Source organism: Chamaea fasciata, unplaced genomic scaffold (genome assembly GCF_029207755.1).
Source record: "Chamaea fasciata isolate MVZ Bird 193981 ecotype frontalis unplaced genomic scaffold, bChaFas1.0.hap1 SCAF_1, whole genome shotgun sequence".
Taxonomy (NCBI): domain Eukaryota; kingdom Metazoa; phylum Chordata; class Aves; order Passeriformes; family Sylviidae; genus Chamaea; species Chamaea fasciata.
This window is the reverse complement of record NW_027094086.1, coordinates 23,864,391-23,877,820: the sequence shown is the minus strand read 5'-3', so window position 1 is coordinate 23,877,820 and position 13,430 is coordinate 23,864,391. Positions and strand designations below refer to the sequence as shown.

The 13,430-nt window shown below is 36.8% G+C and overlaps 1 protein-coding gene across 4 annotated transcripts in view; it reads left to right on the top strand.

Annotated features, from left to right (window-relative positions):
- DPY19L4 (dpy-19 like 4) overlaps positions 1 to 13,405 on the top strand; it is a 32,936-nt gene extending 19,531 nt beyond the window's left edge. For 2 of the 4 annotated variants that reach the window (XM_066178531.1, XM_066178550.1), the window contains exons 15-19: positions 728 to 784; positions 3,138 to 3,220; positions 4,955 to 5,087; positions 5,495 to 5,653; positions 8,013 to 13,405. In XM_066178531.1, the coding sequence (XP_066034628.1) occupies positions 728 to 784; positions 3,138 to 3,220; positions 4,955 to 5,087; positions 5,495 to 5,653; positions 8,013 to 8,177 (597 nt within the window). In that variant the 3' untranslated portion in view covers positions 8,178 to 13,405. Of the gene's footprint in view, positions 1 to 727; positions 785 to 3,137; positions 3,221 to 4,954; positions 5,088 to 5,494; positions 5,654 to 6,803; positions 7,045 to 8,012 lie in introns of those variants that run through there. The other 2 variants (XM_066178541.1, XM_066178559.1) reach the window with 2 other exon arrangements.
- The last annotated feature ends 25 nt before the right edge of the window (positions 13,406 to 13,430 follow it).

The window sequence follows — 13,430 nt, the reverse complement described above, 5'->3', positions numbered from 1 at the left end:
TACTTAGAGGTTCATTATGTCTCATGTGAAAATACCATACACTGCTATATCAGAAACACTGACTGTGTTCTTTCAGTCAAGGAGTATGTTCAGGTACATGGTGAGCACATTCTTTTATATGCTTCATGTTTTCTGTGATGTAGACCTGCTTTTTTACTGTTAACACAGTAGATGGGTTAGACCTTATTATCAAAGGAATGCCTTGTGTGCATTCCTTACCAAACATTTTCTGTACTACTTTCTCCTTGCAAAGCAAAAATTCTATCAGCTAGAATGGGCTAGAATTGTATCAGCTGGAATGATGGCATGCTGAGAGATGGGTTTCTGGGTCTTGCATATCAATAATGCTAATCTGAGCAAAATCATCAACAAGAGCAGAGGTTTGAAATGCTTGGTTTTTTCCTTTCTCATAGCATTTGAATGTGAGGTGTTTACCTTCTCCAATTCCCTTCGTCAGGTGCACATGGAATCATTGTTACTTGAGTAGTAATTAACTGTCCCTAAAATTGAGGGTAAAGTTTCTGTGAGTCAGATGAAGCCTTCCATGCTAAATTAGGGAAATTCTTGTTTGAGGAAAGTTTTTTGCCTGGTAGAAAACCACAAAGTTTCACCTACTGTCACCTAAGGTTTCAGGTATAAATATTGCTTACTGTATGAGTAGAATCAACAGACACCTCAATGCTGTAGAATGGTGCATAATCTATTTTCTCTAACATGTACTTTCTAGGCTCTTATTCTGAGTATGGCAGTTCCCACCATAATTGGATTCAGCTTGTGGAAAGAGGTAAGAAAAGTACCTTTGTGGAGTTTTCTTTGTATGTAGGCACAATATGAGTCAAAATCATAAGCAAATATAATGAAATGTACTCAGTGAAATTAAATATATGTGACGAAATTGAAGCTGTCATCCACTGAAAATATGTTTTGTTTTTAAAAACAACTTCACTTTTTTCAGTATAAGGTATTTGACAATTTAATTTTTAACAATCACTTATTGTAATTACATTTAAATGAAGACTTCATTATATTCAGCTTAATAAGCTGAATATAATAGCTTTGGATGTATAAACTGATTCCACAAAGAAAATGCTGCCAAATGAAAACTCAGGATATTGCCTCAATCTTAGTTTTAGTGAGAAGGAGTAAAGTTAGATGAAATAAAATTACAGGAGGCCATATGCAAATAAACTGTTTAAAAAGCTCCCATCAAATTAGAATGGAGTTAAATTCTTTGTGCAGACCATTGTGTTGAGGTGTGTACCTACTACAATACAGTGAAGAACAGCCACAGATGTTTCCATGTTTAAAATGAATTCTTAGTTCTTTATTGCAAGTCACAGACTGGGAGTAGAGTATTAAAAAAAAAAAAAATTTAAGCTCCTGTGAGTGCAAAAAATATGTGCAATGTCTCATAAAATGTAATCCTCTGCTATACTGGCACAACTTTAAAATACTTTGGATAGTCTGAGAATTCATATATAGAAGCCGGTCTTGCCCAACAGTATTTTAACAGATTTTGTAATATCTATCTTATGTTGAAACCAAATTTTCTATTGTAGCCTGACTTTTTACATGCTTTGGATGGAGCAATAGATACTGTCTGTAAAAAAAGCTAGAGTTGCTCAAAAAAATTATGAAATCTATTATAACAGAGGAAATTAGTTTAGTTAACCAAGTAATTCTTTTTCAGATTGTTTTAATGAAAGCAGTGTGGGGGTTTGGACTCTAGAGGGCTTCATCCATTGCAGATCCAGCTTCTGCTTTTAAGCAGTGGTGAACAGTTTCCTCTCCAGGTTCATAATTCATCCCTGAGTTTGGGAATGTTGATTAGAAGTAACAGAGCAGCAAAAATGTCTTGAGACTCCTAATCTGTTACCATGGCTATAAAAGGTATATAGCTCAGCATCTTTTTGCTTGGCTGCCTTCTGACTGTGTCTGGCATAGTCCCTCCTCCAACTAGGTTTTTCCAGGTGTTGTGATCGATGAGTGAAGCAGATTCTCCTTGGGGTGGCAGTAGCAGTTCCTCTTTCCATCCCTCTGTTCTGGGAGTAGTTCCAATGTATGTGTAACAGCAGTGCTGTTTGTCCCTGACACAAACATATGGCACCTGTTCTTGGGCTGGCTGTAAACTGCTGTCACTTGACAGCCGAGTTGTCCAGGTAGTGGGGGTGGAAACTTCTCAGTTAAAAGCAGGCGCCCACTTCTGTCTGTCCACTGTGGCTGTCCCAAAGTAATTTGTCTCTTTAATCTGGCATAACCTGTAAACTTTATTCTTTTCCAAAATAGCTGATATCCAGTGACTTTCACTTAGCATTTACAGCAGCATGAACCTGTGCCTGCTCCAGCCCTCAAGGCTGGTCAGTTTCCAGCCATGCCTTTTTCAGATAAATGCTCCAAGTGGCTCAAGGACTGACAAAATCTCCCATCTCAGTAAAGAAGGACCTCAAACCTGACAGGGTAGGGAAGCCGTGATGCAGGATTGCAATCTGACCTGGTTTGAAAGAGGTGGCATTCTATCTCACTTCACAGAATGCCTCCTTTTCCCTAAAATTTTTTCAAGAGCATAAACTGAGATGCTCCACTTGACACAATGTATTGTGCTTTCCTTCACTGCAGTGACTGAAGTCAGAAGCAAGTCCAGGGCACATTACCAGGGCTCCTCTAGGAAATTTCTTCTCTCCTGTCTTGCTTGTATAACACCTTTCCATCAAGTCAAAGCAGTCCAATCAATCCCTCCTGCTCAAGCAGGTTTACCATGAGAGATTTATCATCTTCCTGGTTCAGTGCCCTTATTTATAGACATTTGCATATGACCACCTGAACTATGGTTTTGATGCATTTAAGGTCACTTGATGTTGATAAATGCTGTTGTTGCTATTTGTTTATTTTTTTAAATTATAAGTATTCTAATAAAATAGAGACATGGAACTTATGTTTAATATACTTATTTTGGAGAGGATCTCCTGCCATCAGGTAAGAAAATGTAAGATGAGTTTTGCAAAATGTTCAAGTAAAAGTACCAGTCAGGGGGGAAACTGTTGAAACCCATTTGTGTTGTGTCACTTAAGGCCTTAATATAATGAGATGCTCTATAGATATTTTTTAAAACTGTAAGTAACCAAAAACATTTCCATCAGTTTTTCCCTAGAATAATGACAGAGCTTACAGAGCTGCAAGAATTCTATGATCCTGATACAGTAGAGCTTATGACATGGATAAAGTAAGCATGAAGTCCAACATTTCTATTTTACTGCCTTTTGTAAGGGTATTGTTATCTCAGCGGTCTGTGGAGCTACTTCTATCAAGTTGAGTTTTACCTTGCTAAGTCATTCAATAATGCCCAGGAGAAGACATTTTATATTTTAAGTTTAATATTGTTCCCATTAAAAAAAAAAACCAAAACAACAGGAATTTATCATGGATTACAAGAGAAGATCCTGAAACACACAAGCAAGTCATGTTTAATGTCATTGCAGACCTAGCTTCCAAATAGAGGTGGAGATCTTAGTAAGATCTTAGATCTTGCTTCTTTGCATGTTAGCTTTTCATTTGATTCATGTTGATTGTAATGCTAGTGGCGGACAAAAACTCTGAAATCTTATGTGCCTGAGCCAATAAAATGAAATGCTTGAATGTGAGGATTTATAGACTTTTGTCATGGAGAGGAACATAGGTGATTCAGACTTCCCCTTTGACCACAGCAAGTATGGAGCAATGTTGTACAGCTCATACTGAGCATATACACAGCTAATACCAAGTCAAGTTATTTTCACAGATATATTTTTCTTATCACCAAAAGTTTCAGAAGTGCATTCTGCCTCATTCAATTGAATTTCAAGCTATGTCATTAGGAACTGCAGTTTCCTGAAAATTAGATCCCTTGTGTTCAGATCACTTAGCTTTGACTGTATTTTTTTAGAATATTACTTTCTGTATTTATATAGTCTTTTAACGTCAACCTGTTCATCTTCACAAAAGGCAAGGCTGGTAATTAGTGTCTTCTTGTTGTCGTAGTAGTGTATGTTGTTTGTCACTGCTGTAGCTCTTCAAGGCAGCAAGTGGAGTAATGCCAAGTACCTAATGGCTTTTATGTTAGTCTGCATATACTTCAAGTACGTAATTAATCATGGTGAATTTAATTGTGATTCACTCAGCTACAAGCAATTTGACTACCCTATTTGTAGCAGCTGTTCTTATTTTTAAAGAAAATAAATTTTTTTTCTTATGGATATACTTAGCTATCCACATTGAAATTTTAATTCAATGTCATTATTACAGTATATTTTTTCAAAGTCTTCTCTCTGATAATACAAATTTAATTTGAATTTTCTCTAGAGAAGTTGCCCAAGTCTATAATAAAGTGTGACAAAGACTGTTTTCTTTCACTAATACAGAAAGACAAATAGTCAAAAAATTCTACCAAACCCAGAAAGATAATTACTGTAGACATTATTCTGTATGCTGACATTATTTTCTCATAGATTATGAAATACATAATCAGAGATTACATATGAAATATGTTGCAGAGATCAAGTTACAACAATCACAAATCTTTCCCTTGCAAGATAATATCATGTACTTTCTCCTTCTATCTACCATCTCTCCCAAGCTTGTTTTGTCTCGAGTTGGCAGCCATTCAGAAAAGCAATACTTGGATCCATTCCAGGAGCACTCTGAATGGTGCTTGGTGGATTGCAAGGAGGGGAGAACAGCCATCAGCCCTTGTCCCAGCAGGAACCCTTCCTTTCAAACTCCATATTGCTATAGGCCTGTGCTTTCCCTGGCAAGGAAAGTGCTGCCACAGCAACACCATCACCAATTGTAACAAGACCCCAATTTTACCTTCATGTACTCCCATTCATTCTGCAGCCCCCTAACAGACCCCACAGTCTATAAAGTTGTGTTGATGAGTACATGCAGTACTCACACGTGCATGTTGGTGTTGCTTTTGCAGGCGACAGGCTCCTGTGGCTGCAGTGTTTGCAGGCAGCCCACAGCTCATGGGTGTGATAAAGCTCTGTACAGGATGGATGGTGTCGAGCTTGCCTTTGTATAATGATGATGATCTCCTGAAAAGAAATGAGAATGTAAGTATCCAATTCCATAAATGTGGCATATCACAGGAACTGTCTTCCTCTTCACCTAAATGCAATGCAAAAATCAAATGTATTAGAAGGGAGAAGGACATAGGAGTCCAGCAGGCATGGAAAGGATTGTCTAGTAGATTATCAGTGCTTCACTCCACACAGAAACAAATATCAGAATATTATTTCTGAATACTTTTCAGGCCACTTGAAGGATGTAAGATGAGAACTTGCCATCATCAAATATTTCCCATTCAGCTGGCCATTGCCTCACTGTTTTTGAGAGTTCAGAACCAAACTTTTTATAGTTTGATGTGTATATGGAGTTTGTCGTTGCGGGGTATGTGTGTCCCAGCATTTAAGGTATCATTGATCTGTGAATTGCATGAATATGTTTTCTTGATTTATAGATTTATCAAATCTATTCAAAGAGGTCAGCAGAGGATATTTATAAGATACTCACATCTTACAAAGCCAACTTTCTGGTTATTGAAGATTCAATCTGCAATGAAGTGGGACCTGTAAGAGGATGTAGAGTTAAAGATCTGTTGGATATTGCTAATGGACATGTAAGTATCCATGAGAAAAAATGAATGCTTGAATGCATAAATAATTAAATTAAAAATAAACCTTAAAATGCTGGTCTTTTTTTTCTTATTGTAATTGACATGTAGACAAAGACTCAAGTTTTAAAAGTGATCAGTTAGGTTTTGGATTGTCTGTTTCTTAAACTTGTAATCTTACCCAATACTATTAACTGCCCTAATCCCTCCTAACACATGAGTATGTAGCTGTGCTGCTTTTCTTCCAATGATTAAATACCATTTAACTATATATAAATGTTCAAGACTGACATGTGAAGAGGTTATTACAAAAGCAGTGAAGTCTGCCTCAGAAGGCATTCTTTACTAGCTTTGAAGATGAAATTCTAAAATGGATAAACTCAGTTTTTCTAAAACTCTGGCTGGGATGAGGACCAGCCTGCCATTTAGTTCAGTACAGACTAGTTCTGATGAGAGTGCAAGACTGTTCAGTTCAGCCTTGCAGATAGGTTAGCACACCAACAGATAGTTTAAACCACATCTGCTAGAAAGATTGGTTGAATAAACTGCACCATGAATGCTGCTTCAGTCATTTACATGTTCTGTCTCTTTGGGTGTTGGTAGTGCTGCTCTTGCTGCTAAAGTAGGGAATAAGATGGGGTTTATAAAATGATCTCACTGCCACTTGTTCATTGGCTTACTGGAAATCCAGCAAAAAAATCTGATTTTAGAAAGGCAGGGGGTGGCCTTAAACTTGGTTAGAGTTTCATTGCATATTCTCATGTCAACAGGAAAGAGGGAGTCACCAGTTACCTCTAAGCAGTATAGGGGTGGTATGTTATTAGGGGATTACTCTATATTTCCCCAGGAATCTACAGCTGGTGTCAGTTTCACATCTAGGTTTCCTAACTACTTTTTCCATGGAAAAAGTAGTTAGTATTGTCTCCATTTTTCTATTAACTTCATTACCATTGCTGAAATCTATTGTTTCTTTCTTTGTTTTGCTGCTAAAATCATGTATGCTGTGATTATTCCAGATTATATCCAATATACTGTACCATAACTAGTGTGTGTGTTTATGAATAACCTCCAACATTGTTAATCTGCACGTGATCTCTCAGTTTGTTCTCAGATCTGTGCTTGCATGAGTAAGTTCCTGTTTCCTCTTCACACTTAGGATCTCCACTGGAGCAATTAACCACGATTTCAGGATTCCATGCCCTCATACCCCTGCATCTCTCATCTCCATGCTTCCTGCAAACTTCTCTCTCACACATAAGCTTGATAATCCTTCTTGTGGTATTTGTTGTGGTTTTTGTTGATGTTGTTGTTTTGAGGAGAGTAGTTGATTTGGGTATATTGGGGTGTTTTCAGAAAACTGTCATTGTTTGTTCTCAAAAATTAATAAAGTGCATTGTCTCTGGAAGCTTTAAACAAATCTCTCCATTTGCTTGCTAACAAAAATTGTTTAAGACATATTGGAAGATTATCAAGACATTCCAAAGTAGTGGAAGCTAGTGCATATGAATTTGGAGACTGCAACTGCAGCATTTACTTATTCCCAGAGTTGAGTGAGACAGTGGATAGATGGTGTGTTGACAGGTCTGTGGATGTGTTCTGAATTGCTGTGTTTAAGAAGATAAATACGACCTTCGAGCTTGTGCTATATCCTGTAGTCCTAGTCCAATATCTTGTTTCTGACACTGACTGAAAGCATAGGTTTACTGATAGGGAGAGACAAATGTTTTCCAGCAGTCTGTTGCTGAAGGACTGTAGCTCAGGGCAATTATCTTTGCATTTGGCAGCCACTGGTGGATTTTTCTTCATGAGTTTGTCCTACCACCTTTTTTTAAAAACCATGTAAATTTGTGCCATCAGAAGGAATAATGAAGGGATTTCTTCAGGGATATCAGACAGTAGATGCTACAACATACAGTTTGCTTCCAAGTCAATTGGTTGGAATTTGTAGGGTGATGTGTGTGTGTTTGGTCTTTATTATGTATGTCAAACTTAATTGGCCTGGGAAAGGTAATTGAGGTTTTCCTTTCCTTCGTACTGGTATGCCCTGTGCAGGTCAGGTTTGAACTACTGGGTAAACGGGGCATGTGCATAATTTCCACAGCTGTTGTTCTTTATAATATGAATCCAGTACACTGGTTTTAATGTCTGCTACCTTGACAAAGGGATTAATTCACAAAGACTAATTTAGACGGTTAAACAAATTACAGGGGAATGTGTTTTCAGTTTATTGGAACTGTACAATGTGGAAAATAAATGTCTATCATAAATGAAATGTACAGAATACAAAAGTTAATTAAATGTACAGAATTACATTTTGTAACCACTTATCTTCAGTACTGTAATTAGGTCTTTTTCTTTCTGACAGGTGGTTTGTGAGGAAGGTGACAACTATGCCTACTCAAAATATGGACGATTTTGTCATGAAATCAAAATGAACTATTCTCCATATGTGAATTATTTCACTCGAGTATACTGGAATAGATCCTACTTTGTATATAAAATCAACACTGTGATATCCTTCCAGTCATGAAAAAGCATGCAAGCTTCTTTCTGAGGATTGATTGTGAATGAATTTCAGTTGAAAAAGTTCCTTTTGAGCAAGGAAGTTTATTTTTGCAGATAGATGTGCACACATGCAGTGTAATGACAACTTTGTTTTACCAAACTGAAATTCTTTGATCTACAGATCAGGAGACACATATACCATCCTTGAGGGAAATGGGAACATTTATCAGTTTTACAGTCTCTATAATGTGTTACAGTCTTCCATATTTTTACATTTTGCTTCCCATTATAAATCATCTTAATCTTCATGTAAATGAGATTTCTAACTTTAGTGTTAGAGAGTTGATATGCGTAGACTTCAGTAAATACAGAAAAATTATTTAAAGAGCTCATTTAAGTCATATAGCTTTTAATTTTTAGCAAGAAAGCAATCTCTATCCCAAGTCTTTTCAAGTAAGTGTTTGGATTTTTAGTTTGGGATTTCTTTTTGTTTTGTTTTTATTCTTCCTGTCTTCCATGGTAAACATTTCTGTGTTTATCAAACACACATTTATACATCTTACATGTAGCTATATTTATCAAACACACATTTATACATCTTATGTGTAGCTATATAGTTTATATAATTCAAATAAGGAAGATTTTACTTAAACAACACTTCCACAGATTAAGGCACTGATCTCTACATTGTTGTCTACAGAGACATGTTGGTGGAAATGCTAGGAATTAGACCTAGCAATAGGAGCTGGCAAGCTCAGATCTTCAGTTTGGAAAGAACTTGTCTTCAGCATTTTTCCACACTTAGGTGTGCATGTGTGTATGCATAAGTGTGTCTTTCTTAGCAGCCACCAGAATGGGCCAGTATACTACAGTATGCCATACTTGTTTTCAGGCAAGTGTAGCAGGACAACCAGGTTTGCTACTGAGACTTCTGCACTTCGGTTTCACTGCTGGTACGTGTGTGTGTGTGTGTGTGTGTGTGTGTGTGTGTGTGTGTGTGTAGGGATGGGTGATACTCATTTCATTCAACTTATTATGCAATAGCTATAGTAAGATAGTGCCACAACTGTCATTTAAAACACTATAATCACCACCATTAAGAAATAATGGTACAGATGTTCATAGCTATTTTTGTATCAATTATGCAAATACACAGATTCTTGAAAATTTGGGAAAGTACTCTGCAGTTTTGCTTCCCTCTAAAAATTGTCTTTGTTATATGACCCTCTTTGCCTCTACGACTCCTTTTCTTAACAAATTATCTGTTCATCCTGTTTGTTGCTAGCTGATAGACTTTCAAGAAAATGAATGATGCTTTAATTACAATTTAGGCCTAAACCTAGTGTTGAGAATGGAAACTCCAATAAAAGGTAACAGTAGCTTTGCTTAATGTAGATGTAACTGGACAAAAAGCCAAGACTAAATTCCGGAAGAAGTTGCTCACCCCTTAGGAATTACCTGCAGTTACAAATTAATGTAACACCTGGCCCAGAGGCCAGTCTGTCAGGCATGTGTTGGAGCCCAGATATCTTTAATGATGGATCTGGAAAAATAGGATGAACCCTCAGCTGAAAGATCTGCAAACTGTTCTGCAAGTGGAAGCTGCAAAACAATCCTTACTGCAATCGGAGATTTTAACTCTGAAATTATTAGGAAATGCAGCATGTTGTTGTATGTGCATGATTCTTCTCTGCTTATGCAGATACACTTGCTTACTTTACACTGACATGTAGTGCTGAGATTTTTTAAAACTTGTTATCACTTTTGGAGTGATTTAAAAGAGAAAAGCTTTATTGTTGTAAAAGCCAACATGTCTGTAATTTGTCTTTTAGTTATATTTTTAGGCCTATGATTCTTGACACAATGTTAAGTTACACATTTTATTTGAAACCAATGTTCACATAAATTCGTCGAATATATGGGATGGTGTCACTGAGAGAAACATTTATCCATATAACTGAGTTACAAGTTATAAGTAAATATCCTTTCTGGGCATACAGGCATCATGTTGGGGATAATGTGTACCTGTGTGTCTGCTGGAGTGCAGGCTCCATTTATTTGCCTGTGCACAAGTGTATGTTTTACTGCACTGGGCTGTTTCAGACTACTCAATTACCGTATACCAACAGAAGCTCGTGTATTAACTTGAGCTATTGCAGGCCTGCAGGAACCACCTCTGTGGACACAGATGGAATATTTGGAAGTAAGTTTAGAGTTCCTTTTTCAGTTTAAGTTTGTGTGAATCACTGCCAAGGAATTACATGTCTGTGTGTCAGTCATTTAATCTCTTGAAGTCAGTAATTCATGAATATCATTTCATATCAGCAATAAGGCATTCCAGGTGCAAACTTCAGGGTTACAACTGTACTTGGGTAGATGAAGTCGCAGAGTTTCCAGCTTCATGCCTTAGACTGCCATGCCAAGGTGCAACATTCAACTGTCCTTGACTGCCTGTTGTGTTTTATTGCAATGTTGTGTGTGTTACCAAGTAGAACATAGTCTGAACACCTACATGTAGAGCATGCATATTAAGAAAACCACAAATGAGGCCACCCACACATCTAAACAAAACTGTCTTGTAGCACGTTGGCCTTTATATATGTTGAACTGAACGAGTTGAACTTTATTTGAACTGTGACATAGTTATTGTTATTAGTTTTGTCATCATTTTTAAAATGTATTCTTGATACTTCAATTGATTCTGCTTTAGGAGAATCATTTAAGATTTTTACCTTGCTTTTTATATTAGAGAAAATTATATTGCAGCACCATTGGCACAGGAGCCTTAAGTAACAGAAGAAGCCTTTTATTTGGGAGAACATTGTGGTTGTTCCTGTAAAAAGGCATAATTAAAATGAGTGACTGAAAGAATTGTATCTTACAAAGAAAGTGAATTAATTTCTTATCCAGCTATGGACTAGCAAAAATACTGTCAAATCTCCAGCTTCTGTGAAAAATAATAAGTTCCAGTGATATTCCTCAGTGGGACAACAATAGGGCATAATTACGCCAGACTTGTGCAGACAACCCTGGCTTTTCAACCAGATCACAAGTTTAACTCCCTGAAAGGGTTGTGGGAAAGTTTTACAAATTTTGATCTGCTTTGCTGTAGATGTTGCAATTCAGTTGAAACATGTGCCTTGCAAGCTTTTATTAAACAAACAAAAACCTCAATTCATGTTTCTTTTTGTGAATTTTTTTTTTTTTTTAAATTCCTGTCCCTTTGATTTTTAGAGTTTCTGTTGTGTCTTAATATGCCAGCCTCTGAGGATGCCCAAGTGGTGCAGCTGGGATGTGTGCCAGCCATCTAACAGCTGTTCACTGGGAAGAATGAGAATTTGCATAGCAATTTGTGTGACTATTCTGCTGGCTTATTTCCTCCTTCACATTTCGACTTTCTGATATACTTGATCTTAGTAAATGCAGAAAAATTACGTTGAAAGATTAAATTAGTAGAGTATTTTCAGGCACTCGCCTGTTATCCTTAGACTTGTGAATCGAAGTTTGACCAACCCACAGCTAAACTAACATACACAGTTTTGTCTTAATCTTAAAAAAATGCTCTTGCACTTCCTGAATTACCACGTACTTGAACTCAGATTTGACAGGAGATGCTTGAGACTAAGGAAAGGTATTTCTGAGCATAAACTTATATTCATATTATTTAAAAAACATTGGTTTCATTTCTTCCAAAGTAAATAGAAATACAATTTAATACAACACAATCTTAAATACATTTTCCATGGGGGTGGGGAATAGGGAGAACATACACAAATGTGGAAGAAAGTGGACCAAAAGGTTTCACAGGCATTGAAAATTTTTCCAACTATTTGCTCTGGTGGCATTACTATTTACTAAAAGGCAGAGGTTAGGGACCAAGTCTTGTTCCTACCACCTTATTTTCACTAAGTCATCTTCAAGTGTCCAGACCTTGTAAAATTGCATTAGCTTTTCCGTGCAATTCGCATGAAAAGAAGCTGCAAGATCAGGTTGTAGGGATTGTAAGGTATCCCTGAAATCCTTAAAACTTCATATAACTTGTCCTTCAACCAAAACTCCAACAGGAGAAAGTGTAGGCTGTGCTTATGAATGCGTGGGTGTGTGCACATGATATGTTTGCATTTATAGGTGTCTGTTTTACTGTTGTGTTTTGGAGGTGGAATGAGGAACTTCTCCTAACCAGTAATGGTGATTTAATCTGTAAATCTAGCAAATATTGATGGGCAGTGCATCTGTAGTACTGTGATATTGGAGATGAAAGAGAAGTGAAACTTTATTCCAACACAAGCAATATTTCATGTGAAATAATACCTCAACATAAATCTGCATAATCATGCTTTAATACTCTTTTTAAAACCTAACTGTAGAAGGGGAAAAAGTAGGAATTCTAAGACATGCATTGTGTGTTATCTTAATAATCTTTTTTTACTTCATCAGTACAGCTAAAAAAACAATCACTGTTCTGTTGCTGCACTCTAACTTGCCAAATCGCAGAGCTAGTGATGCCTGAAGGTCTTCTGAATTGTTTTGTACCTCAACAATGTGTTTAAATGTAATTAATCTGGCAATGGTTTTGGTTTCGGCACAGTTAAGCATATGTATTTCTGCCTTTCAAGTGTTGTTTAAGGTTACCTATTTATTTGATGGGACGGAAGGTTTAATGCCTTTCAAAGTTTCAAACTTGTTTACTTCAATAATGCAGAAGAATTGTTGGTGGTGCTTTACTTGTTAACAGTGACATTTAGCAGTAGCAAGAATGGCATATGAACTTATCTATATGCAGCTATTTAATCACAAGTCTAAGGAATACAATTCCTTTTATCCTCTTTGTTGTCTTGGACAGTTTTTTTTATCAAAGTAATGTATGCATAGTAAATACTTTTCTCTTATAACAATTTTTTTTTTTTTCTGTGGAATAAAAATTATAAAAGCCAAGTCCAGAAAGTATGGATTTTTTGGGACCTAAACCATTTCATCCTTTGGGAAGTCAAGGGAAGACTGTGCAGCATAGCTCAAATGTTTGTCTTGACGGGCAGCATAAACAGTCTTGCAACTCTTGAGGACAAGCAGCCTGCTCAGACTGGATCCATATGTCGTGCTGACTGTGACTGCCTGTTGAGACATACTTGTGGGAGGATGAACAGCAAAATGTGAGCTGCTTCATATGGAATTATTGAACTCTCTGACTTCCTCCCTAAAGATCTTCCTACAGCAAGCATGTCACCTGGAAATAAAGTGCTATGCAACATCAAATGCTTACTGATTTAGTTTTTTTGAT